The sequence below is a fragment of the Cucumis melo genome, chromosome 8 (genome assembly GCF_025177605.1).
Source record: "Cucumis melo cultivar AY chromosome 8, USDA_Cmelo_AY_1.0, whole genome shotgun sequence".
Lineage (NCBI taxonomy): Eukaryota > Viridiplantae > Streptophyta > Magnoliopsida > Cucurbitales > Cucurbitaceae > Cucumis > Cucumis melo.
In genome coordinates this window covers 3,318,159-3,345,384 of record NC_066864.1, presented here as the reverse complement: position 1 = coordinate 3,345,384, position 27,226 = coordinate 3,318,159, and the positions used below count along the sequence as shown (strand labels likewise).

The 27,226-nt window shown below is 33.6% G+C and overlaps 5 protein-coding genes across 42 annotated transcripts; 4 read left to right on the top strand and 1 right to left on the bottom strand.

The window, feature by feature from the left end:
- The first annotated feature begins 339 nt into the window (after positions 1–339).
- LOC127150606 (B3 domain-containing transcription factor VRN1-like) lies at positions 340–2,256 on the top strand. Its single transcript, XM_051088729.1, has 4 exons — positions 340–1,104; positions 1,188–1,336; positions 1,440–1,784; positions 1,873–2,256. The coding sequence occupies exons 1-4, from the start codon at positions 669–671 to the stop codon at positions 2,104–2,106; spliced, it is 1,164 nt and encodes a 387-aa protein (XP_050944686.1). The 5' UTR covers positions 340–668; the 3' UTR covers positions 2,107–2,256.
- Positions 2,257–3,938: 1,682 nt separating this feature from the next.
- Positions 3,939–4,833, top strand: LOC127150524 (B3 domain-containing protein REM17-like). The gene is made up of 3 exons (XM_051088394.1): positions 3,939–4,079; positions 4,159–4,518; positions 4,597–4,833. Exons 1-3 carry the CDS (start codon positions 3,939–3,941, stop codon positions 4,831–4,833), a joined length of 738 nt encoding a protein of 245 aa, XP_050944351.1.
- A 3,713-nt stretch (positions 4,834–8,546) lies between these two features.
- LOC103484737 (uncharacterized) lies at positions 8,547–17,017 on the top strand. 32 transcript variants are annotated; one of them, XM_051088701.1, is made up of 24 exons: positions 8,547–8,881; positions 9,592–10,129; positions 10,760–10,890; positions 12,303–12,378; positions 12,501–12,637; positions 12,725–12,808; positions 12,889–12,999; positions 13,082–13,135; positions 13,219–13,272; positions 13,355–13,402; positions 13,485–13,538; positions 13,622–13,675; positions 13,758–13,808; positions 13,891–13,944; positions 14,028–14,081; positions 14,164–14,214; positions 14,297–14,350; positions 14,433–14,486; positions 14,569–14,685; positions 14,761–14,859; positions 15,183–15,287; positions 15,377–16,201; positions 16,298–16,629; positions 16,724–17,017. In XM_051088701.1, the coding sequence occupies exons 1-24, from the start codon at positions 8,798–8,800 to the stop codon at positions 16,737–16,739; spliced, it is 3,237 nt and encodes a 1,078-aa protein (XP_050944658.1). In that variant the 5' UTR covers positions 8,547–8,797; the 3' UTR covers positions 16,740–17,017. The 32 variants fall into 32 exon arrangements, with proteins under 32 accessions (XP_050944658.1, XP_050944655.1, XP_050944660.1 ...); XM_051088698.1 differs by having other exon boundaries at positions 10,754–10,890; XM_051088703.1 differs by having other exon boundaries at positions 8,548–8,881; positions 9,605–10,129; positions 10,754–10,890.
- A 650-nt stretch (positions 17,018–17,667) lies between these two features.
- LOC103484736 (putative B3 domain-containing protein At5g66980) lies at positions 17,668–20,874 on the top strand. 4 transcript variants are annotated; one of them, XM_008441984.3, is made up of 4 exons: positions 17,668–18,071; positions 19,358–19,739; positions 19,839–19,972; positions 20,460–20,874. In XM_008441984.3, exons 1-4 carry the CDS (start codon positions 17,970–17,972, stop codon positions 20,487–20,489), a joined length of 648 nt encoding a protein of 215 aa, XP_008440206.1. In that variant the 5' UTR covers positions 17,668–17,969; the 3' UTR covers positions 20,490–20,874. The 4 variants fall into 4 exon arrangements, 3 of the variants coding, with proteins under 3 accessions (XP_008440206.1, XP_008440203.1, XP_050944654.1); XM_008441981.3 differs by having other exon boundaries at positions 20,383–20,874; XM_051088697.1 differs by lacking the exon at positions 17,668–18,071 and adding an exon at positions 18,144–19,011 and having other exon boundaries at positions 20,383–20,874.
- A 45-nt stretch (positions 20,875–20,919) lies between these two features.
- Positions 20,920–26,332, bottom strand: LOC103484734 (extra-large guanine nucleotide-binding protein 1). Of its 4 annotated transcripts, none has more exons than XM_008441979.3 (9): positions 26,196–26,332; positions 24,479–25,981; positions 24,253–24,390; positions 24,072–24,176; positions 23,797–23,973; positions 23,264–23,441; positions 22,359–22,603; positions 22,055–22,218; positions 20,920–21,697 (listed from the first exon to the last, which is right to left on the bottom strand). In XM_008441979.3, the coding sequence occupies exons 2-9, from the start codon at positions 25,784–25,786 to the stop codon at positions 21,109–21,111; spliced, it is 2,904 nt and encodes a 967-aa protein (XP_008440201.1). In that variant the 5' UTR covers positions 25,787–25,981; positions 26,196–26,332; the 3' UTR covers positions 20,920–21,108. The 4 variants fall into 4 exon arrangements, with proteins under 4 accessions (XP_008440201.1, XP_050944653.1, XP_008440202.1 ...); XM_051088696.1 differs by having other exon boundaries at positions 22,359–22,600; positions 26,196–26,314; XM_008441980.2 differs by having other exon boundaries at positions 22,359–22,600; positions 24,479–26,311.
- Positions 26,333–27,226: the final 894 nt, after the last annotated feature.

Genomic DNA, 27,226 nt, shown 5'->3' with positions numbered 1-27,226 from the left:
CAGATACTCAATATTTTTATAAAATATAAACCCTACGTCATAAAACAATAAAAATTGACTTATAAATTTGATAAAGTGTTTTTTAACAACAAATTAGATTATTAGAAAATATAAACAATAGAAAGTAGATGTTTATCTTTACAGACCAGAGTGACTAAAAAAGTTTAGAATAAGAAGTGTATTTTTTATTGAGTGTAAGTTTAAGAATAGGAAGAAATGAACGGACCATTTTACAAAAAAATAAAACAAAAAAAATTATTGCATTTTTTGCAAGAGAGAGAGCCAGAAAGTCTGATCCCTTCTCCTTCCACACCATAATCATTGATCTCTTTTTTTTTTTAATTAAGACCAAAGCTCCAGGCAGCAGCTAGATGGTACAGAATGGAAATTCCTACAGTCCTTTGAAGAAGACGGATATCATTAGTTGAAAGGACACTCCCATTTTTTCAAAAAACCAACTTCATCTTCTCCATTAAACTTCATTTCATTCTCTGCACATCACTGTCAATGGCTTCTGCTCCTAAGTTTTTCAAAATCCTTCTCACCACTAATATCGAAGACCCAAAATTGGTGATGGCAATAGTTTTTTCTTTTTTTCTTTTTTTAACTTTGCCTTTTCAAGTTCTGTATTGTCTGAAAGAAATGATTTTTTTGCTCTGTTTTTTTAGATGATTCCGAGAATGTTTATAAAAGATTATGGTAAGTTTTTATCAAATTTCGTGATTCTAGAGCTTCCAGATGGAAGGGAATGGAAAGTCGGCTTGACGTGGAGAGATAATGGCTCTGTTTGGCTGCAAGAAGGATGGGATAAATTCTCCGAACATTACTGCTTAGAGTATGGTTTTTTGTTGGTTTTTAAATTATTGGATAGAAGAGGAACTTCGAGTTTTAAAGTAAACATATTTGACACAACAGCAATGGAAACCCAATATTCTTGGAATGTTAACGATTTTACAGAAGAATTTGATTCGGATTCTGATGCAAGTTCCGAGAGTCTTCGCCCACATTCGAAGAAGAGGAAGAAGGGTTCGCTTCCTCGTCGATTTAGTAAGAAAACAAGACAGGAAGATTTTTTTTTAATCAAAACAGAACCTGAAGAAGAAGGTATCTGATTTACATGAAGTCTTGGAAGTTATTTTTAGTCATTTTAAAAGGTGTTCTAAAAACATAATGGATTATACTTGCAGAAGGATGCAACATTTTTAGTGATATACCAAAAGAAGAAGTTGAAATTTCAAGGAGAAGAGAAGAATTAAAAAACAGAGGTGAATCAAATGAGAAACTTGGCTTTAAAGTTGTGATGAGCGAATCAAATGTTGGAGGTAGATTTAATTTGGTAAGTTCTTGTTTGATTTTGTTGAACTTTTTCTCCTTTGATTAATTATTTACAGAAACGACTGAAGCTGTGTGTGTGTGTTTTCTTTTTGGTATTATTGGAGGTTATTCCTAAGGAATTTGCAAGAAAATACTTATCAGATGAAGTTGGAAGTATAAGCATCCAAACAGAAAATGGTAAAAAATGGTCACTTTTGTACAGATGGAATGAAGGTAATGATGAAGTTGCTTATATTTCAAGAGGATGGAGGGATTTTGTAGAAGAAAATCTGTTGAAACCAGGGGATGTTGTGTTCTTTGAAGTCATTAAGAAAGACAAATTTTTATTCACCAAATTACGAGAGAATATCACAGTTCCCTCTTCTTCTCCAAAGGAAAAAATTTCGTCAACCACAAACCCTTTCTTCAAAGTGCAGATTCACAAGAAAAGCTATGGGAATGCAGCTCTGGTAAAAATAAAACAATAGATATTTTTTCTTCATATTTTTTTATGGGATAAAGTTGAATTGTGAACCATTTTATGTGGTTGATTGGCAGAACATTCCACTGGGTTTTGCAAAAGAGCATTTTTCACCAGAAATGCATTATGCAAAGCTTCAAGTTAGGAACAAAGAATGGGAAGTGACATTGAAGCAATATGTGAATCACTACAGACTCTCAGCTGGTTGGAGTAAATTTTATCATGAGAATATGTTGAGAGATGGGAATACATGCTTGTTTGAAATGGTGAGCAAAAAAAATTGCATTTTTAAAGTTTCCATTTTCAGTTAGTTATTTACAACCTAATGTAGTGCTTCAATAGGACTACTAACTGCTTTTATTATTTGTTGTTGTTTTTTCATTTTGGGAATTGTATCAAAATCTGAAGAATGTAAAGTTTGTGTGGGCTTTATGTTTCTTTCCTTTAGTGGAAAGATGACCTTCTTGGGGATGAATTTATCTGATATGTTAACATTAGTTAGACTGAATTTTGTTTCTTGCAATTAATTGTTTAATTTGGATTCTCTAATTGTTTTATGAATTCTGCTTGGAAAGTTAATTTCGTAGCAAAATCATCCATAATAGACTTTTGTCGTTGATATTCTTATGGTCTATCGATCGATATTTACAATGTAGTCTATAAGGGATAGATTTTAATAGATTTGCAATTTTTTTAAATGTCACCGTATGTACTAATATTTTAAAATTATTTTTCTTTTACCAAAACAAATCTATGCGTAAACTAATAAGTTGTACAAACAAAAACAAACACAAAATTTCAAAATATAATCTACTTTTTAATCTTGAATATTTAGCCAAATTCTTTTAAAACATTAATAGAAAGTAGACAACTTTATATAGAAATTTAGAGGTAAAGCGCACTTTTCACTGAAATCAACCCATTTCCTCCGCGTATATTTTCACATTTTATTGAGTTCAACGAATTAATTCCACAGTTATCCACACCTTCAATTTATATAAAACCTAATTGCCTCAATTAAGGTTGTTTTTTCCCCTTTCTTTCATAAGATCTTAATTTATTTAGAATTGTTTTCCTCATTCCTTTTCCAAACTAAGGTATGTATGATTTGTGGTACATATCCAGATTCCAAACAGCCCGACCAACCTCAATCATCATATTCCTTTTACGAAAACTACCTCTATAGACTGTAGCCCTAACCTCTAGATGTGATATTGAGAACAAAGGTATCATTTCCATGGGTGCAATTTTCCCTATAATGAAATTGAAATGGACATAAAACCAAAAACAAATGAAAATAAAATAAAAAAGCTTCCACCTCCTCACACTTCACACATGCTAATTAATTATATATTCACATACTTAATTTTTTCATAAAAGTGATTTATATATATTATTAACTCCATTTCCCTCTCCCCTTTCTTCATCTCCATTTTTCCTCTCCTTCTACTTCCTCTTCCTCCTATTCTGATTTTCCTTTCCCTTTAAATTAACACCACTTCTCTTATCTTTTCAACTTCATTATAAACCATTTTTTAAATGGCTTCTCCTCCATCTGAGCTCAAAGTTTCACATCCTCCTCATTTTTTCAAGATAATTCTTCATGCAACTCTTGAAGACAGGAAACTAGTAAGAACTCATTGAAAAAAATGAAAATTCTCTTCTTTAATTCCCTTCTCTTTCTTTTCCTCTTTTATATATAGAAAAAGAAATCTTGATTTTTTTTTCTCTCTCATTTGTTTTCAGATGATTCCAAAGAAGTTTATTACTGACTATGGAAAGTTCCTTTCGAATCCCATTTGCCTTAAGCCTCCCGACGGCGTGGAATGGAAGGTCGAATCCACGACAACGCCAAACGGCACCGTTTGGCTTCGAAATGGGTGGCAGGAATTTTCAAATCATTACGGTTTGAAATCTGGCTCACTTTTGGTTTTTAGACTTGATGGAAACTCTACATTTCATACTCTTATTTTCAACCAAAATTGTTCTGAAATTCAATATTCTTCCAACCATGTTGGAGATGTAGAACCCAACCAAGGTACACGTACGTGTTCTTTTTTTCAGATCAACAACTTCGATATTTTCAAAAAAGAATCTCTTCATGAAACATGTTTTTTTTTTCCTTTTCTATTCACCATTATATATGGCCAATGTTTACTGTTACGTGATTTTTTTAGAAGAATACAGTACTAGACCCCAAACAGAGGAGACTGAAGCAAAACCTGAAAAAATTGGTTTTAAAATTGCTGTGAAGAAATCGTATATTGAAGGTCGCTATAACATGGTATGTACGTTTAATACAAAGGGTTTGTTTCGATTGAGTTTTTTGTGTTTAAAGAAGAGTTTGTTTTTCTTACTTGTAGCTTATTCCTAAATGTTTTGCGAGGAGACATTTGAATGAAGAGTTTGGAAAGATAGAAATTGAGAATTCAGATGGTATGAGTTGGCCAATGATTTACAAATGGAGCCAAAGCCGTAAAGTGGAGTTTGCTTATATTTCAAGTGGTTGGAAAGCTTTTGCAAAAGAAAATCACTTAAAAGAAGGACATATTTTGTTCTTTCAATTGATAAAAAAGGGCCATTTTTTGTTCACTCTAGAAGGGATTATTCCTCCATCTTCACCCATTTTAGCAAATAACGAAAATGTGGAATCTACAACTCCCAGTTACGATCACTTCTTCAAAGTCAATATCCACATGAAAAGCTACAAGAACTCTGTTTTGGTAAGGAAAAAAAAATCCCTTTTTAGTTAAATAATATTGGTATATATTCATTTATTACAAATGTGATTCATCTGGCAGAACATTCCTCTGACATTTGCTGACAACCATCTTTCTTCGAAAATGCATACTGCAAAACTTATGGTGGGGAAGAAGCAATGGAAAGTGAAGTTGAAACACTACGAAAGATGCATCAGATTTTCAGGTGGTTGGGCAGAATTTTTTAGGCAAAATAATTTAAAATCTGGAGATTCTTGCTTGTTTAAGTTGCTCACCAAGAATGAATCTTATTGTATTTTTAAAGTTGATATTTCATGAAAAAATCTAAACCTTAGCTTATCAATGATTTTATGGACTTAATTGTACTGGCTGACCTTAATTATCCTTATTAGAATTTGAATTTCTTTTTATTTTGTATGCATGGTGCAAAACTTAAGCTCGTCAGAGTATTTTTATGATATCAAGTTGATTCCTATTCATCATCTTAATTAATTTTTGAATTGGGCCTTTTTCAATAGCTTTAACCGTGAATTTCACCACACTTTTGAAAGATGTAAATGACTTCTAAATATTTTTCAAGATCTTGAATGGTTACCACTTAGATTAATTTTTGTGATTTTTATGGATTAAAATTTTTGTTTATTAAAAAGACAAATCATATATGTTTGTTACTTGATTCTTAAAAACCAAAAAAAAACTTCTTTTTTCTTTCATTTTCAATTTTTCATCATAATTCTAAGAGCAAGTTTCTGTTTAAAAAACTAAAAAGTAAATTAATTACTAAAAACACTTATCTTTGTAAAAAAAAATTAATATTAAAAAATAAATAAGCAAATGGGTTACCAAAGTTCTAAAAACTATATTTTCTAAAATTGATGGTTTATCTTTCAAAGGCACACTCTCTAAAATTGAGTAAAACCTAACTCATATGTACGATTAAGAGATATTTGGTCGTTTGTCTGATTTTCCAACTCCCATTCTACTTGTGAGAAAAGTGCTTCCCCATTGTCACCTTTTTCATAGCTTGCCCTAGGATCGTTTCGTACCTACAATAATACAAAATGATTCTCTGTACAAAAAAAATCAAACTGGCATCATGATTCGTAGATGATAATGATCACTTTCCATTTTTGGTCATTTTATTTGGTCTCATTGATCCATGTGCACTGCTTTTTTGTTACCTGCATTTTTATTCTTTTGGTACTTCAGATCGAAAGCACCTTTTTTTAGTGGGTATTTGACAATTATGCTTCATTTTGGCTAGTAACTCAATATATAAAATATTTTATATGTTATTTTTCGATTGTTTTTTTAGTGACAAAGAAGACAAACAAAGAGAACTTGATTTAGCTAAGTCCCAGATAAAGAGGCGATCGGAGGGCTCCACCAAATATTATCTCTTCACTTGGTCTCTCCCGAGTCCTCCCTCGGACTGCCCTCGGCCTACATCTTTGAGGGCGACACGGGCACCTTGGGCCACTTGACCCAATTTCATCATTTGGTCTCTTTCTCCCTCAACTCGTTTCTTATGTTATTTTTGGCCTTTATATGACAGGTTATTAGTTTTGAATTTATCATCAATAGTTTTACCTTCTCAACTTGTAATTATTTGACTCAAAAAATTATCCACCACAGTATATAAAAACTAGACGTAAAAAAAAGAAAAAGAAAAAGAAAACCGAACCGAACCGATGACCCCAACCAAACTGATTCGGTTCAGTTCGGGTTGGACTAGTTTGTAACAACAATGTTTATCGAACCGAGTCGAGTCGGGTCTGAAATTAAATTGTTAGGTTAAAAATAGGATAATATGTTTGTTTTCGTCTACATTTCGTCTTTGTCTTCCCTGCATTTCGTTTTCGTCACTTCATTTCTTCGTCTGCATCGTTTCGTCTTCACCTCTTCCATTCTCTGTTCGTCGTTTCGTTTTCACACTTAGCCATTCCGTTGTCACTCGCCATGTATCATTTTCACTATTTTCCTATCTCTTTGCTTTGTTGTCTGTGGTTTTTTTATTGTTTAGAACACTTTCCTCAAATGGTTTTGGTTGGAAGGAATTTTGGTTTAATTTTGTTGATGGGTTTTGATTTCTTGAAAGTAGAAATAGTGTTTAATTTTAGGATATGGTGTTGATATTGCCACTGAAAAAATGTCACTTTTATACTTTAAAACGTCTCTAAACTTTTAAAAATATCAAAACTATAATTTAAGAATAATTCTTTTGAAATTTTAGACATAAATTATGACTTTGAATGGGACTATGACCTAAAATAGTGTGATAATATGTCCCCACACACTCTAATTAAGTGCTAATTTTCATATTTAAAAAATTTGAAGAATTTATAGTGCAGACTAATTTTGAACCATTTATAAAATTTTAGTACATAATTTAGGAGTAATGTATTGAAACTCTTGAAAACACGTATGAGTGTTTTTTAAGTAAATGAATGTACAGTGGACTTGAAAATAGTTCAAAACTCGGAGAATTGAAAAATACACAATTCTTTCTTTATTTAGACATATAATAATACTTTAGTTCATTTGAACAATAAAATTTGAACTTATATATATTTAGTCTACTTGTCATTGTTTTTAATGACCATTAGTTTTAGTTCTTATTATTTTAATTTAGTTTTGATTTGGGCTTTAAAATTCTAAAAGTAACATACTTATTGGTGAAGTTTGATTTTTATTTTTTAAATCAGTCTCTAACATTTACTAGTTATTAGTCCTAAAATGATGCGAATAGAGTCTACGATTAAATGAAATAGAATGATAGCGTAATAATTAAACTATGATGGCTACACTTTTATGATATGTATTATTTAACTAGAAGACTTGCCTTAGTTTTGTAGTTTATGTGTCTTTTGCTTTTGAACTCCTTTCGTACATTGTTTTTGTTTGTACTTTCATCTTTTTTTTTGATGAATGTGTCACTTTTTGATCGAAGGTATGATGTAGATGGTAAGGAAGTATCAACTTAATTTAGATATCTTGGTGCACTATCTCTTATATATTTTTTCGATAACATCGTTTTGAATTGAGATAACTAGAAGAAAATTTCAAACTTAAAAAATCAATTAAAAAGTTGAGAACCAAAACATGTCAAAATCTCTAAAACCAAATAGAAAATCAATTAAAACAAGTTATCAAAAAAAAAAAAAAATCTTCAAATTATCTAATGTAAAAAGTTTATATTTGAATCGTATTTCAGAACAACCATTTTTACATGAGTTTTCACTAAAGAAAATTTATACAGCTATATCCAATATTTCATTTTATTTTTATTTATGAGTTATATATATATATATAATTTTTTTATCAAATAGTATAGACACAGAAAATCTAGAAGTGTACTAGGTCATCTTAACTAATTTAACAGAGCATTAGTGTTCTAAGTCGTATTAGGATGCATTCACTAAAAAGGAAGAGATTCCAAATATGTACACATAGTGTGAGAGATGAGCTTAGAGACAAAAACAAAGAATATTCCATTGTATGAAAAGTTACAATTATATCATAAATGATTGGCTAAATTCTTATCATGGTTCATGTATTTTAGTTTTCATTTTATATTTTCTTTCAAATGTTGAATTTCAATTCATTATTATTTAACTAACTTGGGATAGAAGTAATATTTTTCATAAACTAATAGAAATAAAATTACAAAAACTTTTATAATGGCTGCGACGATATTTATAATTACACATTTAAACTTTCAATAATAAAATATGGACTACTATTAAACTTTTCAAATGATAAAAATCGAATACTAAAACTTATACCATCAATACAATCATACAATTATATAAATTTGGGATTTCGATTTTAAATTTAGATAAAATTAAGGGTTTAGTTTTTATTTTTAAAGACATTATAATATAATTGTAAGTAATACTATATTTCAAGTGTGGTTTTTACAATTTGTCGAAAAGTAAAATTAATTATTTTTATTTATTTAAAGTTAATAGAGATAAAATATGGAGAATTACCAAAAAGGAAACTTTAATTAAGGATTAAAAAAATCTCAAAACCCTAGAAAAGTTAGTGCTCACCTCTGGCCTCAGTGTGGAAGACGGAAGTTGCATTGCATGCATGTGGCGTAAACTGTAATTTGAAGAACGAATTTCTCTTAAAGCTCCCTCTTTTCTTGCTTTTCGCGGTTCTTCTTCTACGAACACCAAACTTTCTTGCACTGTTTTGGCACCAAAATTCTTTCCCCTGTTCTTCCCCATTCTTATGATCGCTCCATCGGGTTCTTCATCGACACTTCTTTGTGTGAATGATGAGTCACTCCAGGATCGAAGCCGCTTCTACCCTTGAGTTTTTCAAAGTCTTTCTTCCCGATTCTTGCACTCTTCATATGGTAATGGTTCCCCTCTCCGTCTTTCTCTACTTAATCATCCACATTGTGCCCTAACTCTAGATTTTATCCCCCCTTCCTTTTTTTGGGTTGATCAGTGAAGTTTGGCAGATGGCTCTGTTACTTGTTCTGTACTAGGCAAAATAGCATTTGGGGTTGCTCTGTTTTTTTTTTTCTTTTGGTAGTATTTTATCATTATGGATTTTATGTTCCACATGCACATAAAACAGTCTGCAAGCTTGATTGATATTTGCCACAAAAACTAGGCCAGATGCGTTATTTGCTTCTCTCAAGGGATTTTTCCCCATGTTTTTGTTAATTCAAGCCATTGTGAATCTGTGATCTATTTTTCTGACATCTTCAGTTGATCATTTAATTATAGTCATGCTGGGCCAACGCGTTGATAAATTTCGTGGAAAACAACAAAATATCATGAAAAAGTCGACCAAATAGCAAAGCGGTTGAAAGTTATCGACAACGTTGTCGTTAGATTTATATATCTTTGAGGGAAGAGTTTTAATCTATTTGGACCAGAGGAGCTTATTCGTGTGCTCATTAAGATAACTGGTTATCTTAATCTATGACAGTGTTGATTAATTTTGAAAACAAGCCGTTGTTAAATATAATAAAATGAATGTGGTTGTGAGTTGATTTGTTTTGTTTTTTTAAGTAATCTGTCTGTCTTTATTCCATTCCTGATCTCTTATTTCCAGAGCATACCACCAGCTTTTATGAAGCATTTAAATGGGACCTTTCCAGAAAAAGCTACCATGCAAGATCATACCGGAAATTCATGGGGTATTACATTGGAAAAACTGGATGACCTTCTGTATTTCAAGAATGGCTGGAAGGCTTTTGTAGATTATCATTCTCTGAAATATGGGGACTTCTTAGTTTTCCAATATGACGGCCACTGTATGTTTGATGTTAAGATATTTGGTAAAAATGGATGCAAGAAGGCAGCGGCAGCAAAAGCTGCTAGCTCTATCCCGGTTTTGGAGACTGAGATAGTAGAAGCTGGTAATTCTGTTTCAGACTCGGAGGCTAAGGTAGCAGATGCTGGCAATTCTATAGCAAACTTGGAGGCTATGTCAGCAGATGCTGGAAATTCTGATTCAAAACTGGAGGTTGTGGAAGCAGACACTGTCAATGCTGTTCCAACTTTGAGGGTCAAAGAAGAGCCTGTGGTTGAGGAAGAAGATGTCAATCCGTCAATTTCTCACAAGAGGAAGCGGTTACAGGATGGATCAGGTGAGTACTTCTTGTTTTACTTGTGGGCTTCACTTAGAGCCTGGTTTTTAGTGCTTAGGTTTCTTGTTATTTGTTGATTCCCAATGTTATGTTTTGGGAAAATAAGCACTTTTGGTCATCTTCTTTGCCTAGTTTCTCACTATTTTTGGAACATGATGCAAAATTGTATCCAAATTTTGGAAAAGAAAAAATGGTTTCTTGTTCTTGTTTTTTGTACAGTTTCTAAATTTTCAAAACTCGATGAGACTGTTTTTCTATTGTTTTCAGCTCATCAATTTATTGTTCAATGTCACTTCCTGCTTTGATATTATTTCATGCTTTGTATTGGTTTAAACATAATCATCCTTTCAGAGATTATTCTATCTTCTTTGATTTCTAGTTAGAAGTCTCGGTAATTTACATCTTGGTGTTGGGAGAACACTAAATTCCTTGAATGCCATTCATCAATAATTACATACACAAGGCAAAAGTATAAAAAATGTATATGATTTTCAAACATGCTCTTCTTTTCTTCAAGTTAAAAAGAGAAAAGAAATGTGATTAGCTGGCACTTATTTATTCGATTCCACGTTTCATATATTATCTGTCGGTCTGATTTAGAATTCTTTTGACTGTTCTTTGTAGAGCTAGATCACAAGTCAAAAAGCATTGTACCTTTAAATCGTGGTGGACCTTATAATGTCTCGAACTCTGTAGAACAGGCTATCCCAAGAGGGCCTTTCTTTGAGCGAACGATGAAACGCTGGTCGAGTCAGATGCTTGTGAGTATTGCTCTCTAAACTTCTTTTCTTAAACAAAATTGATTATTAACAGTGCTGTTATAGTTGAGAAGCTTGCCAACTTATAATAAGCTGAAACATCTCATATGTGAAATTGAGTTGGATGCTGCAATGAATGTCCTGTTTCTCATAATTTTATTGTGATGCAACCTCTTCATGAGCTCAGACTTTAATGCTATTCCTGAAGCCCAACGTGCTATATCAATATTGAAATGAAGCTAAAATGACATGGCAAGGATTTAACTCAGGATCTCCAACATTGTATATTTCAATGTAAAATCACAACAAAATTCAAAAGCTTGAAGTTGATAATTAGATTTTATTTTCAAAATGTACTCCAAATTTCTGTCAGAATCTTCTCGTGTTGCCAATTGTGCTACTATTGAGATAACAGGCAACCGAATGCTTGTCTGAAGCTGGAGAGGATGCCATTCTGATGTCATGGTTTTGAATTGAATTGCAGTATATTTCTGGACGTGTGGTGAGGGATGAGAACATCTTGTTGAAGCCAAACATAGTTTTTAGGGATGAAGAGGGCACATTGTGGCCAGCGACCGTCCGTTTCGCCAGCCAAAATCGTATCTCTGTGACTGCTGGATGGTCTAAGTTCTATGCCAGCCATAAGTTGGAAATAAATGACAAATGTGACTTTGAGTTTGTTCTTGAAAGGGGAAATGTATGCCAACAATTAAATGTCAAAATCACACACCGCTGTCTTGCACAGCATTGAAAAAGTGCATAGCAGAACCAATTTTTTTTTGTACAGTGATTTTTCTTTCCTTTTTAGCTAAGGAAAACCAGATAAGTCCTCTCTTTTTTCAAATTTTGTTGTTAATCTAAACATTGTCTCTTTTTGGTGATTGAATAATATATAACGAGATCCTGAGTAAATCCTTGCCATCCTTGCCATCCTTGCAATTTGAAAAATTTTCAGCTTCATTTCAAATTACTAATCCACATGCTTCGTGCCTCATGAATTCAATTATATGGAATCATATGTGAAGATCACATTATAGAATTATAGAACTTTTAGTTTTTTTTTTTAATGACTTTTCAAGTACTTAAAAACACTTTTTTCTAAGTACTTAAAATGTCATTCCAAACAAGTCTATTTGATACCATTCACTACTACAATAGTCCATAACACATAGAGATTGTTTACCAAGAAATATAGATAACTTATATTCAAGTTTCCTTTTTTAGATTCCAAGAGTTCTGATTGTGTAATGCCGATATTTTATCTTATCTAGTTAATGTATTTTGAAACTCAAAACAATAGTAATTGAGATACTTGGCATTGCATAAAATGACAAAAGTAAGATTTTTCTTAGAATGTGAAGGTACAAAACATGTTTTCCATTTACATTTAGTAACCCACACAATGATAATCCAAGGTGGAGGAGCCCTTGCATTATATGCCTTTCTTTGGAGTAGAGAATTTCAGGATCGAACCCTTCAAGATAATTCCTGGTAAATAAGTTTTAGTTTGTTTTCTTCAATTTTCCTCTCGATATACTGAACCGATTTTACTTACTAATCTCATAAACCAGCAGAAAAGAATTAACGTATGACAAATTTTGGTCATTATATAGTACGAACAAATCCAGAAGTTGCAAAGTACTTCGAGGAGTGTAACCAATTTCGAGAACGTAGCTGGGAGATGCTTTGTAGCCATGCTCATTCGTTGTCCGCAAATCAAGAGCTAAAATACATTCAATTTGAGCATGAGGTAGAGCGTAATCTTCAAATTTTTTTTTTGGGATCTTATTGAAATATGTTCTCGTAGATGATATTTTAACCTTATCATTATTCGTAGGAAGTTGATCGTCAACAAAATGAGCAATATTTCCAAGATGACCTTCAGGAGGATAATCAAAGTGAAGGACCTGATATTATCATGGTAAGATATACATCTTCATTTAAGAATCATGAAATAAATGGGATATATAACTAGTCTTTTTATGATTTTAAATGCAACAGACAGATGAACTACCTATTAGTCAATCAGAAGAAATACTGTATTTGGAGTATCAACCCCTTCGAACAGATACAGAAGACAATAGGAAATCGGCTAAAATGGATACTACTGAGGTAAATATATATAACTTCCATTTGCCATTATTTATGACTTTTAGAGATCTTTCTTAGATACTTGTTGCGCAAATTGAAACAGCTTGTTGGGAATTCATATGATATTGAAGAGAATAATATGGATGCTACCACTGAGGTAAGTATATAACTTTCTTTTACCATTATATATGACTTTTAGATATCTTTTTTTGTTCTTACTTGCTGACAAAATTGAAACAGCTTGGTGGAAATTTGTGTGATAATATTAAAGAGAATAATGTGGATACTACCGAGGTAACTATGTAACCTTCATTTACCACTATATTTGACTTTTAAATATCTTTCTTAGTTCTAACTTGCTGCCAAATTGTAACAGCTCAGTGGAAATTCATTTGATATTGAAGAGAATAATATGGATACTGAGGTAAATGTGTAACTTTCGTTTATGATTATATGACTTATAGATATCTTTGTTAATTTCTTACTTGCTGCCAAAATTGAAACAGCTTGGTGGAAGTTCGTGTGATAATATTGAAAAGAATAATGTGGATAGTACTGAGGTAAATATGTAACTTTCATTTACGATTGTATATGACTTTTAGATATCTTTCTTAGTTCTTATTTCCTGCCAAAATTGAAACAGCTTGGAGGAAATTTGTGTGATAATATTAAAGAGAATAATGTGGATACTACCGAGGTAACTATGTAACTTTAATTTACCACTATATTTGACTTTTAAATATTTTTCTTAGTTCTAACTCGCTGCCAAATTGTAACAGCTCAGTGGAAATTCATTTGATATTAAAGAGAATAATATGGATATTACTGAGGTAAATGTGTAACTTTCGTTTATGATGATATGACTTTTAGATATCTTTCTTAATTTCTTACTTGCTGCCAAAATTGCAACAGCTTGGTGGAAATTCGTGTGATGATATTGAAGAGAATAATGTGGATAGTACTGAGGTAAATATGTAACTTTCATTTACAATTGTATATGACTTTTAGATATCTTTCTTAGTTCTTACTTGCTGCCAAAATTGAAACAGCTTGGTGGAAATTTGTGTGATAATATTAAAGAGAATAATGTGGATACTACCGAGGTAACTATGTAACTTTAATTTACCACTATATTTGACTTTTAAATATTTTTCTTAGTTCTAACTCGCTGCCAAATTGTAACAGCTCAGTGGAAATTCATTTGATATTAAAGAGAATAATATGGATACTACTGAGGTAAATGTGTAACTTTCGTTTATGATTATATGACTTATAGATATCTTTCTTAATTTCTTACTTGCTGCCAAAATTGCAACAGCTTGGTGGAAATTCGTGTGATGATATTGAAGAGAATAATGTGGATAGTACTGAGGTAAATATGTAACTTCATTTACGATTGTATATGACTTTTAGATATCTTTCTTAGTTCTTACTTGCTGCCAAAATTGAAACAGCTTGGTGGAAATTTGTGTGATAATATTAAAGAGAATAATGTGGATACTACCGAGGTAACTATGTAACTTTCATTTACCATTATATTTGATTATTAAATATCATTATTAGTTCTAACTCGCTGCCAAATTGTAACAGCTTGGTGGGAATTCATTTGATATTGAAGAGTGTAATATCAAACAGGAAAAACAGTCCCCTGCATCCGTCAAGGCTACCCGAAAGAAGAAAAAGAGAAAATCGGCGAGCTCTGAAGTGGTAAATTTTATTCCCAAGTTTGTAAGCTTTCAAATTTCTCAGTATTGATGAGTTGTTGAAACATATATTTTATAGCAAGAACAAAACGAAGAGACGTCCGAAATTGATACTGATCAAGACTCTAGGAGAGGTGTGGAAACAAGGCAAAAGAAGAAGATTGCTGAACAATCTAAGGTAAAAGAAATCATACTCCATTTAAGATTATAAAATACTACTTTCACATGTGATTTTCTTTGTTTTGGTATCAGACTTTCTAATAATGTTTTCAAAATCTATTTCAAGTTTTGAAAACTAAAAAAGAAAAAAGTTTTTAAAACTTAGCAAAGAATTTGAAGTTTATCTTGAAAAGGGCGAGGACCATTGTAAAGAAATTGTGAAAAGAAACAGTACAAATTTCAAAAACTAAATAATTATCAAACGAAAATTTAGTTTTTATAATTTAAATGTCTGTTTACTTTTAGATTAGATAATGGGTTCTTATATGTATGTACTCGTAGAAGCAGGGTGGACATGGTAAGAGAAAAAAACGAGGAAAGAAGGGAAATAAATCAGGAGTTTCTAGTTCACCTTCTGAACATGATGATGAGGTGGATGTTTATAAGGTTGGTTATTTATATATTATTCAATTTGATTACATGCTATGTAGCTTTCAATATTTACTTTTGTTTATGTTCTTATTTTCCGATGACAGGAGTACCCTTTATTATTACCAAGGAGTAGCTGGTCCACTACTCAACGGATAAATTTGTATAGTAAGCTTGATGTTATATCAATTATAAAGAATACACTGAACGAAAGGCAACTAAAGAAGTTCAAGAAAAGCTGCTTTGGATATTTCTTAGACTTAAAGGTCTCCAAGTTCTCATCCCAACTCTTTTATCATTTGATTAGACGTCAATGTTGTTCTAAAAATCGCCATGAACTATGGTTCAATCTCGAGGGTAGAATACATAAGTTCGGGATGAAGGACTTTGCCTTGATAACAGGTTTGAATTGTGGGGAACTACCTGCAATTGATATGTCCAAAATTCAAAAAGGTAAGTTTAATAAGAGGTATTTTGGTGGTGAGAAAACTATTAGAAGGACAAAACTACATGAGGTATTCACAGAAATGGATAAAGGGAGAAACAAAGATGTTGTCAAAATGGCAAAGCTATACATTCTAGAGATGTTTATACTTGGTAAGCAATTAAGGACAGGAATAAACCATGAATATACCTTATTGATTGATGATAAGGAACAGTTTGATAGCTATCCATGGGGGAGAATCTCTTATGAGATTACAATAGATTTTGTGAAGAAGGCCATTAAAAGCAATGATGCTTCAGCAATAGGAGTCGGTGGATTTCCATTTGCCTTGTGTGTGTGGGCGTACGAGACCATCCCCTTACTCGCGTTAAATTCAAATTTTTTTGCAATGAGGATCTCCTTTGGCACACCTAGAATGAACAATTGGGCAGCAGATGTTCATCCAGAGTGGAAGGACCTTTCAGAGAAGGTTTTTCAATCTGAGGCTGTGAGTATACAAACATATATTAAGTGTATGTAATTGATAATTTACATTCCCTAACAAACTGATTTGTGGCACGTGTTGTTTTGTTTGTTTGTTTAGTTTGATGTTCAGCCTCTTATAGCAACAGAAACTGAAATGGAAATGTCGTACATGATACCATTTGGTGGGGGTAAGCCATCAAATGAAAAGAATAAATTTCCATTGGATCAAGAACACAACAGTGATGCTAGAACTTCGTACAACAAAGATCACTGTAATTGGAAAGGGCCACAGTCTGTTTCAAAGGATGGCGCAGAGAATTTTTTGTTCAATAAGATAGTCAATATAGAAGGAATTTTAGGCAATTTGGTTCATGACATAGATAACGTAAAAAATCTCTTTTCAAAAATGTGTGGAAATGCAATTGATGCTGCAGATCATGAAAAGATGAGGTGAATCCTTGTATAAAATAACCTTTTCTTTTTGTATGTGTATTTCTTATATATATATTCATGTATTGTTGTGGTATGAACTTTTGCATTGAAGAAAGCAAGAGAAGTAGAAAACTATGGTAAAGACAACTCCAAAAAGTTTCAATCAAGATGGTGATGCGTGATGAAGTTGCTGAGAAAAGGGAGCAGCTCTAATTGATTCTATAGTTTCATCATACTCAAGCACATGAAGGAGTAGGTGTATGATGTTCATCAACGAGTATTGTGTTCAACTTTTGATTGACTGTGAATATTCTAACTGATCAGTTATGTATTTAGGGTTTAGGGTCTAGGGTTGAACAATTATGTATTTGGTTTTGTGAATCTAATTATTAAGTATATTTCTCCAGAGGATTTTCTTTTCTTCTTTTGCTGACAACGAACCCTCCAAAGTATAGATTTAATGATTACTAATATTAACTCTTATAAGCATTGAGAATAACTAAAGCAAGTTATATTTTTATTTTGGGTTAGAAGTTTAAATCTGTATGCTCAACATGGGATATTGAAAGAAAATTGAGAAAATTGAATCTCAAGTTAAAGAGAGAGCTTGCAAAATGCGATACTTAGAACGTACAAGTAATTTTTCATAGTTATAAAATGTCTCTTTGTTGGCAATGGGAAGGGAAAAATTCAGTTTATAAAGAATTTGATTTAAATTATAACTTTTGTTTTTAAACTTTTATAGTTCTTTTTAGAGGAATTAATAACAAAAAAAAATAAAATAAAATAAAACTAATTATAACCAAAAGCTTAAATAGGCTAATTTCATACATTTGATATATTTTTGTAAAAAGTTTCCATCTTTTTTACTATATTTAAAAATGTTATTTAAAAAAGTATTTAATATATTACTAAACTATTGTTTGATAAACGATAAAATGCGACCCTAAAGACTATACTTATAATTTAACATAAGCATAATAAATTCATTTTAAAAAAATAGTAAATGGGAATAACGATATAGGCGAGCGAATCTGTTTTAGATTTAAGAAAGACTTTGGCTCCGACTCTGTGGTAATTGAAACCCTCTGTTTCATTCATTTGGGTTAGAATAAAATCCCATTTGGAACTTTGAATAAATATTTGGAATTTATAGAGAAGCACTTTTAAACTTTAAAGGCAGTGGGAAAAAAAAGCTCTTCTGGGAACGGGAAAAGGGGCGGAGTTAAGCAGACCCACTAACCAAATGTGTATTGGTTCTTGCAAGTTCCTATCAAGTGTTCGGTTCAGTTTAACAAATAATTAAAAAGACAAAAATCCATATTTTTTTGGGTTGGGTTTAGGGGTTTCCGTTGTGGATGGCCAAGAGTGTAATGGCGGTAGTGGATCCCGGCAGCAGAATCTCTTCTACCCTTGAGTTCTTCAAGGTTTTTCTCCCCAATTCCAGTTCTCAGCGTATGGTATACTCTCTATTCTGCTTACCTTTTCAATCTCTCTTTTTCTGGAGTTTCATGGAGATATTGAAAAAATGCTGCTCTGTTATGACATGAAATGTTAATAGAATTATGTGAAATAGAAAACCCTTAGAAAACCCTTTACCAACTTCCTCTAGATTTTAGCAGAAAGCAGCGAGATTAGATAATGTCGATAGGTTATGATGGGGTGAGTTTCTGTACTATGGAATGTAGTAAGCTTCATCGTGCATGCTTCTGTCAGTATGAGCAACAGCATTGTTGAGTTTCTTTTGGTCTTGTTTTTCTTGACACTATAAATGGTTTTTCTTTCTTCTCTCTTGAATGCTTTAAATGGTTTAACTTATTCTTTTGGTTGGTTGGAGTTGAGAGAATATACTACGTATATTAAGAATCTTTTCTTCTCTTTTTCTGCTTTGGCCTCTTAAGTGCATTCTTTACAAGCTGGTGTCGTGAGACGTGGACCATATCCTATAAAGGTTTTTGTTTCCTAAGAGCTGCAGTTGAGTTTGTTAAGATTATATTTGGAAAGGAAGGATTAAGTGTACTTTAACTGTTGGAAGGATGAGGAAGATCTAGATCACATCTTTTGGTTTTGTGAATTTGTTAGTTCTTTTTGGGAGGTAAACTTTTCTTGGGAGAACGGTTGCTTTCTATGGCTTGCTTCCTTGCTGGGGTGTTTGTGATCTTATAGACTTTATATTGTGTGTGCTTGGGTTTTTGTACACCCATGCATTCTTTTATTTATTTTTTGTTGTCTTTATTTAAAGAAAGCTATTTTGCTGGCGTAGAAGAGTCCCAGAAAGAGGCTTGGAGTTTGAGTATTACAATTCCTCCTGGTAGGCTTTTGTTGGTTAAGTCTTTTTGTGATGTCTCTGTTTTCTATTATTGACCAATGGAGCTCCCTCCTGTAAGTTCTTGGATCTATGTAAGTTGTGTTGGCTTATGTTTTTATTTGGCATTGTTTTCGTTTCCATTTTTATTTTTCTCAAGGGAAGTGCTCTTCCACAAAAAGTAATGTAAAGGGGAAAGCAAGGGAAACAAAATGTTAATTAGTCTATTTGACATGTTCTTGTTCCAATCGTATTGAGATGAGTTAGTTATTAGGTGAAATCAGTTGAAGTGAGCTCAATGTTAACTGAAAAAGGGGAAAATAAAAAGAAAAAGTTTTGTATTGCAGGTTATGTATGGATATATATATTCATCTCTAAAGTACATATAAGGTATAAAAGTGACCAATGTATCTAAGTTTTGTTCATGGTCTTGAATTGTAGAGTATACCACCTGCTTTTGTGAAGTATTTTAATGGAAGAATACCAAGTGAAGCTATTATCAGAGATCAAAGCGGAAAATCTTGGCATGTTACTTTGGAAGAACTGAAGAATATTGTGTTTTTCAAGGATGGCTGGCAAGAATTTGTCGACAGCCACCACTTGAAACGTGGATACTTTTTAGTTTTCCAATATGATGGGAGTCATGTGTTTGATGTTAAGATATTTGGTAAAAATGGATGCAAGAAAGAACTAGTAGCAAGAATCGGTAATCCTGTCCCGACCGTGAAGGTCAAAGATGAGCCTCTATCAGAGCAAGATTATAGTACTTCCTTAACTCGTAGCAAAAGGAGTGATTCAGAAGTTAGATCCACTGATAGTTCAGGTGACAAGTTTTCATCACCACATTTTTGCTCAACACATTTCTCTGTTCCATGCATAGACATGTATTTAAATACCCCAAATTCTTTTTGGTACTTCACAGCCACGGCCCCCAAATCAAGGAGAAGATCACCATCAAATCTTGAAGAACATAGTCCCTCTAAGACTGCAGAACATATTTCGAAGAAATCGCCAACCTTCAAGCACATAGTTAAGCATTGGTCACATAAAGCCATTGTAAGTTCATTAATCTCGATAGCTTTGTTTTAGCATCAAGTTAACTATGATAGTCTGACATGATTGAAATTGTAGCTTAAACATTGATGTCTGAAACATTCAGGGATTGCATGTAAGATGTCTAAAGTTGCTGATTTTCATAATCTTATAATGCCTTCAACCATGGAAATGTATGTTTTTATTCTCTTTTTAGTTTTGAGTGGTATAATGTGCAGTTAGAAATTCGATGTAAAGACTGAGTTCTTGCTTATGGCATCAATTCATGCGTAGAATTACTCTTACTTTGTTAACTCTTAAGAATAGGCCTTAGTGTTCTTAATTCTTCAACTGACCTCGAAGACTTCAATTTTATCCCAACTATTTCAACTCTTTTGCAAGTTCCACAAATTTGGTTTTTCTAATGATTGCAGCATATTCCCCAATCGGTCATAGTTTCCAATGACTTCTTGTTGAAGCCGAATTTGATTATCATAGATGACATGGGCAGGTCGTGGGTGGTGAAAGCGACACCAATTAGCCGTGGTCGATTTTCCCTGACCACTGGTTGGGGTGCTTTCTTCATAGCAAATAGTTTGACAATAGATGATGAATGTACATTTGAGTTTGTTCTTGATTCGAACAACCTATGTGGAGAACTAAAGGTGAAAATAACCCGAAGCCTGGAAATAACCCAACAAGAAAAACAGACAACAATAGTGCAAGAGGGATGATACCTTTGCCTATGAATCTCCCTGTAAAATAATATGTTTTCACCTTTGCATTTTGCATCTTTGTTTGTATAATTTTGCCTGTAAAATAATATGTTGATGTACTGTACACGCATCGAAGTTTTAGTTAGAATTTTTGGTGTAGGTGGTTGGTATCTATTTTTACGAAGTGCAATGCCAAGGGAAGTAATAACACTGACGAGTTCTTAAAACCTACCTCAAAGTAGGCCCAATATACTATTGAAAATTGAACACTAATTCCCTGCCATTACTACCAAAATGGTATTTTGCAAAACTTACAGCTGCAATTACATATGGAAGGAACAGACTTATCTTGTTCATTTACAAAGCTATCATATGTACAACAACATAAATTAGTATTGGTATTGCATTTGTACCCACTCTACACGCCACCTATGATCTAAAGCATTAGTGAGAAAAAGAGCTTTCCTCTGTGCTATAGACTGAGTACTCACTCAAGCTAAAGTTGGTTCTTTCTTCATCCCACTTCATTATCTCCCTTGCATATTTAAGAGCTGCATCAACACTATGCGGCTCTAAACCCTTCACGGGTGAAACATACAACTTCCGCCCAGTTAATGAGGTGAAGAGTCGTTTGAATTTTACTGCAATGTAGTGGAAACCGAGTTGCCCTAGAGAGGGGCTGCTATTAATATTGTTTTGGCTGTTAGAGCGGTTGCGACTGATCATTGGATGGAAATCATTGAACCACTCGCACCGAGTTAATGGTACCCGTTCAACCTTCTCTTCAAACTGATCATATTTGTTCAGTAATACAAGGAAGTCCATTTGATAGAAGGTCGGATGAGTAACCAGGCTTTCAAAGAATTTTCTGCTAAGTAACATCTTATTCACAGTATCTCCATTTCCGTCGATGGAAAACTGATCGTAGTCACTTAGAGAGACACAAAAAATAACAATCCCAATGTCCTCGAACATCTCCAGCCACTTGCAATTTTCACCAATTCCTCTTGCATGGGCTCTAATAAGTTGATACCTGACAAACCAATCAAAATGAGTACGGATCAGCAATGACTGATGGGTACCCTTAACGCAATATGGAGATCAACACAAACCGCGTAATATAGAGAATCTCATTCTCCATATTCTTTTCTAAAGTACCACACGAATCAGTTTATAAAACAATACTGATATAGATACAAAGAACCACTTCTTTTATGAGGTCCAAGGAGTCGTTGACCTCATTTAAATAAGGAGCCCTATAGCATGAGAACTTCAGTGAAGCTAATTGAAAAAAGAAGAAGAAGCGAAAGGGCAGAGCATGCCAAGGTGTAAGGCACTCATACTTGGGAAAGATAAGTAAATAGATAAACAAACTAGTATTATTACTCACCTAAGCAATGAGCTGTGCTGATCGGCAGTGTCTATATCATCATCAGGTGCAGGTTGTGGAAATGAAAAATCTACGCAAGCAAGCCCATTGGATGAAATAAGACCCTCTGCATATAGGATATCTGAATCCGAAGGTTCATAATCGGTTGTCAATATGTCCACTACCTGAAGGAACACAGAATATTAGAATATATTATGGCTATTACTATATGCAAGATTCACAGCTTTGCAGTAAACCGATATAGAAAAATTAATGGAACATAAAATATTTTGAAGAAGTTCAGACAAATGCTATAAGATCTTACTCTTTCTAGGAAATAATGAGCAACGTTTGGCAGCATTTCCAATTCACTTCCTCGTTTGTAGGTAGCCTGAATAGCAGCATCATTCCACAGCTCTTCAACCAATGGCGCATATTCTCGAGTAGCTGCAGGAAAAATAGTCTCCAAAGTTCCTGATACCATAGTCTTGAGAAGCCAATCGGAGAATGCTTTCAATCTTGGCCCAATTGAGTACATGCTTTTGTCAGAATCAACACTCGAGCTCCCTGCTTTTTAGCCCAAAATTATTTTTCGACAAATCAAATACCAATCTAGCATTTTATATAATAATAATAATGCTAACTACAAACACCAGAAAAGTCTCAACAGTTTTGTACATTACACAGCTACAACACATAGAGGAGCTAAGCAGGCACTACTGTGTAAACAATTAACGACTCCACACTCCAGTCTTCAAACAGTTTAGCATGGTATATGGAAACTAAACAGAGCAAGCCACAAATTGTCTGGAGATTAAACCTACCATTGTTAAGTCACAGAAAAGCAATAACATTCATACGTACAGACATATATAGATAGATATCCTAGAGCTTTTGATGTCTTAAGTAGTGAAAAGTTTTGTATCTATCACTCCAGGCTCAAGATGATCGGTTTTTTGTCCCGATAATCCAGTATGGGGCACTCCCATGGATCCAAAGGGCACCCATGTCTGCCGCAAGGCTTAGACCCAGAAGACAAAAGAATTTTTCCCTCTTAAGCTCGCTATTCAACACTATATTGTGCATTTGACAGATGCTTGAATGAATGAATATAAGAAGCCCAAGTCATTATCCAAAATTGCTGTTCAAGGTAACTAGCAAGCACCTGAACAGTAACTTTGTCTAATGCCGTGAATAGATCATGAGACAATAATCAATAATAACTCCTACCAGCAGGGTCAACTTCATCTGAAAGTTTTTTCCTTATTTCAGCCGAACTGTCTTCCTCAAATCGCTCACGGCCTTCAAGAATTATACCAAGATATCCGTACACATTGCTCTGGATCTTCAACTTAATAATTTCACGCTCCTCTTTAGAGAAAGGTGCATCCTTATATAGAATTTTGGCCTGCAAAAGCATATAGAAAATGAAATTGCCGCAATCAAAGAGTGTAATGTGGACAAAACTGAGACGACTAAAGTAATCGACAGAGTACAGTCAGTTATCTCAAAGATCAAATAACTGGAGCATCATTCTCATAATATAGCCAATCAATGGAACTTTGTTAAGACAATCTAGTGATATGGGTATGTGTTTCGCTGAAATTACTTATCAGGATTTCTTTAGAAATAGTTTCACGGGGAGAAAATTGTCTTTCAGAAAGGGGAAAAAAATAGAACTGAGACCAGAACGATATCATAAAAAGGTAACTACATACGAAAAGATGACACACAGTGTACCCAATTGACGAATTAGAGACTACCTGCTTGAATATAGTACTTGTTCCAGATCCATCATAACCAACTAAAAGCAGTTTTTGAAGACCAAGGTACTCAGGAAAAGTTCTGTAAACAAGGCTGCTGTCTGGTTCCCCAGAATAATTTGAAGATTTAGAAGGAACCGGTAGTGATAACAAAGCACAGACAAGCTTCGTTCCAGCCTAAAATGTAATCAAGAAGTTAAAACAAGTATATGACCAGTTAATGCTACGAATGTGAGCTAAAAGCTAAATTTATAGTCTTTTCCACAAGATAGTACCTTCCCCCATATGTACCCTTTGGTGTTCTTCTGACCCTCCTCCTGGTATGATCCATCCTCATTGACCCAAAAGTGTGGATTGCCAGCACATTGAACTCCAGCCAACTATAATGATCAAATGTTCCCTTTTAGTTTTAGAAGTTAATTAGCTAGAAACAAAGGTTACATTTACGAAATTTACCTGCAGCATCCGGAGCTCTACTTTTGTAATTTCTCGGCCATTTATAAAAATCTTTGTATTTCCATTGCTAGCATCGGCCTTAATAGGCCCACCAATGTTGAGATGAGGTGTAATAATCTTTGAAGGTTTCTGTCCTTCCTGTTATACAGCTTAGAAAGTTTAGTTGCATAACCAGGACTTACGTCTCAAGAAGAAAATAAAAGAAACACAAGGTAATAAGATTCACCTTTCCCCAAAGACCAGAAACTTTGTCGTACCAATAATTTCCTGGTTTTAGCTTCTTTGGTGGATTGGGGCAGGTCTGTAGCATTGAAAGCTCCTCGAAAGATAAAGGTTCCCCATTCACACAAACGTACTCTGGTGGCAGCTGATTCGCCTCACAACACTTCTCAGCCGTCATAACCTGTCGAATCTCCAAGTCATTCAGTAGTCTTTTAAGCATTCTGGGACATTTTCCCAAATTTCCTCGCTTAGACTCATCAATAGGAAAACCTATGCAAGTAACACATTTGCGACCTTCAGGCATTGAACCCATAGCTCTAAGTACGCAGTTGCTACAATACTTAGCATCACAGACGATGCAGACCTCTTTTTCAGTAAACCGGTTCCCCTTGCCGCATCGGTAACAAGATCCTTTCTTTCCTTTTCTTAGCGAATCTTGTCTCATTCGCAGAGTTTCTGGCCCATCCTGACTATACTCTTCATTATATGTATAATCAGACTCAGGGTCAAGAAATGTTACAGCTGACCGCCTACCATCACCACCTCCCTCATTTACAACTTTCATAGATGAAACCCGGGAAGACGGATAGTCTGAACTCAGCACTGATTCTGTAGAGACCCAGTCAACTTGATGGATATCATTGAAATCTATGCTTTCCTTCCGACAATTTGAAGCTCTCAAAGAACATGAGCTTCGCTGTGATTTATTAAAGCTTCCAGAAAACTCCATCGTGCAAGAGCTCCCAGCGTCACCTAATAACTCACAAGAATTTCCATGACTAATCGATGAGCAGGCAAAAGCCCTCGAGCAGTTGCCAACATCTGACAATTCGCCAGAAACAATTTGCCCATTTGAAAACTCCAAAGCACCTGAACTACTCAAGTCACCAGACAATTGACACCCATGATTACCCACTACTCTGTCCTCAAATGCAATAACCGAAGTTGGAGACACAGTTCTTTCAGAACCAGAATCTGATTCTTTCGACAGACACCTGCGACTATCCTCTGTACTCTGATCAAAGGCGATAACAGATGTAGGAGAAACCACAGACTTCCCTACAGCAGGCTCCAACTCCTTAGAGAACTTTTTACTCATAACATCCTGCGCTAAAATCGGTTGAACAACCGGCAAAGACATTTTATGAGTAAACGGAACCTCAGCTACAACAGCAGCCACCGGAATCCGCTCCACGTTGATCGGAAGAGCCTGAGGAAGATCATACGGTACCGGTGGACCTTTATATTCCTTAGCAAACGAATACTGTATACCATCAACAGGATCCGCAACCATTGCCTCCACCAGAGGCATTTCGATCCCGAAAATCTAAGCCCCTAACCCTAATTTCAACTCTAACCCTATTACCAACAAAACCAAATAAACCGGTATATTATATAGCATTTAACGAAGCAACAGATTCCTCCCCTCCCACCAAGCAATTCAAAGCAACGCCAGTGTACCCTTACAAAATCAATCAAAGTATATCCGAACCGAAGCTTCAGCAATCTGTAATCAATCAAAAGCGATAAGGAGGAAAGAAAAATGATCCACAAGCAAGGAAGAAGCTAAAAGGTATGGAGCAGAGAAGTCATGGGACCAAAATTTTGGTAGAGAAACGAAGAGTATGAGACAAAACTGAGCTAAGAAGAACACGCAATAGAAGGATTTAAGAAACAAGGAAATCGAGAGAGAGAGAGAGAGAGAGAGAGAAAAGATGAACCTGGAAAATCCAAATTCGGTGGGGATGAGATGAGAGAACCGCACTGTTTAGGTGAGAGGAAAGGAAAAAAAAAGCTTTTGGAAATGAGAGAGAGTGACGGGAAAGAGAATAACCAGCAGCTGGGTGTTGGAGCCCGGAATCTTTTGTGGTGTAATAAAAAAATATTATTATTTCTTTTTTAATTTTTTTGTTTATTTAAAAAAATACTATTGGTTTAATAATTATATAATATTGGGTCTAACTCTATTCTATTCTATCCTTACAACTTTTATCCATTTTTTTTCCTTTTCTCCAAATATTTGTTTTTCTCGTTTTACCTCGTCTTTCCATCTTTGTCCTTTTTTATATCTCATTTCATTTGGAGGGAAAATTAATCAAATATCCCCTAACATTTATATATAATGTTTATTTCAAATTTTAATCACAATTTCGTTTCTTTATTTATTTTCTTTTACATAATCGTTTTATCACTTTTTAGACCTATCAATAATAGCAATTGATAGTATATTTTTCAAATTAAAAGTTATTAGTGATGACAACTATCAATGATGAAAGTTACAATCATTCAATTTTAAAAAATCAAAAATAAATATTTGAAATGGTAATTAAACATGTGTTTTTTCATCTTTTACCAATGTTTTGTGTTATATATGCAATTATCTTATCATTATATTATATGTGAAATTATTTTTAGCTTAAATATCATTTATACAACTTGTCCTTATTGATTCAAGTTTTTATTGATGAACTTATTTTTCCTATTTAGATTTCGTAGTTGATAGTAATAATCCAATGCTAGTTAAGCCATACAAATCTTAGCTTTTTTTCTTTTCATTCACATATTATCATATTCTTTATATTTCATAAACGGTTGATTTATATCAAGATATATATTAAAAAAAATATGAAAATTAGAATTTATACTTTGAAATCTATTAAAATCGAGAATTAAAGGTTGATATGGAATATTAAACATACTTTTTAAAAGACAACTTTAATATAACATAGCATCTCATCCCCATAAATTTATG

Excerpts from the sequence above, each read along its gene's own strand:
- LOC127150524 (XM_051088394.1), top strand. The coding sequence starts at position 3,939 with ATGGCCAATGTTTACTGTTACGTGATTTTTTTAGAAGAATACAGTACT. Across the intron at positions 4,080-4,158 it reads TTGAAGGTCGCTATAACATG|CTTATTCCTAAATGTTTTGC; the intron begins GTATGTACGTTT and ends TCTTACTTGTAG. Across the intron at positions 4,519-4,596 it reads GCTACAAGAACTCTGTTTTG|AACATTCCTCTGACATTTGC; the intron begins GTAAGGAAAAAA and ends TTCATCTGGCAG.
- LOC103484737 (XM_051088698.1), top strand. The coding sequence starts at position 8,798 with ATGATGAGTCACTCCAGGATCGAAGCCGCTTCTACCCTTGAGTTTTTC. Across the intron at positions 13,403-13,484 it reads AGAATAATATGGATACTGAG|CTTGGTGGAAGTTCGTGTGA; the intron begins GTAAATGTGTAA and ends AAATTGAAACAG. Across the intron at positions 13,809-13,890 it reads ATAATATGGATATTACTGAG|CTTGGTGGAAATTCGTGTGA; the intron begins GTAAATGTGTAA and ends AAATTGCAACAG.
- LOC127150606 (XM_051088729.1), top strand. The coding sequence starts at position 669 with ATGATTCCGAGAATGTTTATAAAAGATTATGGTAAGTTTTTATCAAAT. Across the intron at positions 1,105-1,187 it reads AACAGAACCTGAAGAAGAAG|AAGGATGCAACATTTTTAGT; the intron begins GTATCTGATTTA and ends TTATACTTGCAG. Across the intron at positions 1,337-1,439 it reads TTGGAGGTAGATTTAATTTG|GTTATTCCTAAGGAATTTGC; the intron begins GTAAGTTCTTGT and ends GTATTATTGGAG.
- LOC103484734 (XM_008441979.3), bottom strand. The coding sequence starts at position 25,786 with ATGCCTCTGGTGGAGGCAATGGTTGCGGATCCTGTTGATGGTATACAG. Across the intron at positions 24,391-24,478 it reads TTTCTGGTCTTTGGGGAAAG|GAAGGACAGAAACCTTCAAA; the intron begins GTGAATCTTATT and ends GCTGTATAACAG. Across the intron at positions 23,442-23,796 it reads CAAGTACTATATTCAAGCAG|GCCAAAATTCTATATAAGGA; the intron begins GTAGTCTCTAAT and ends ATGCTTTTGCAG.
- LOC103484736 (XM_008441981.3), top strand. The coding sequence starts at position 17,970 with ATGGCCAAGAGTGTAATGGCGGTAGTGGATCCCGGCAGCAGAATCTCT. Across the intron at positions 18,072-19,357 it reads ATTCCAGTTCTCAGCGTATG|AGTATACCACCTGCTTTTGT; the intron begins GTATACTCTCTA and ends CTTGAATTGTAG. Across the intron at positions 19,973-20,382 it reads ATTGGTCACATAAAGCCATT|CATATTCCCCAATCGGTCAT; the intron begins GTAAGTTCATTA and ends TAATGATTGCAG.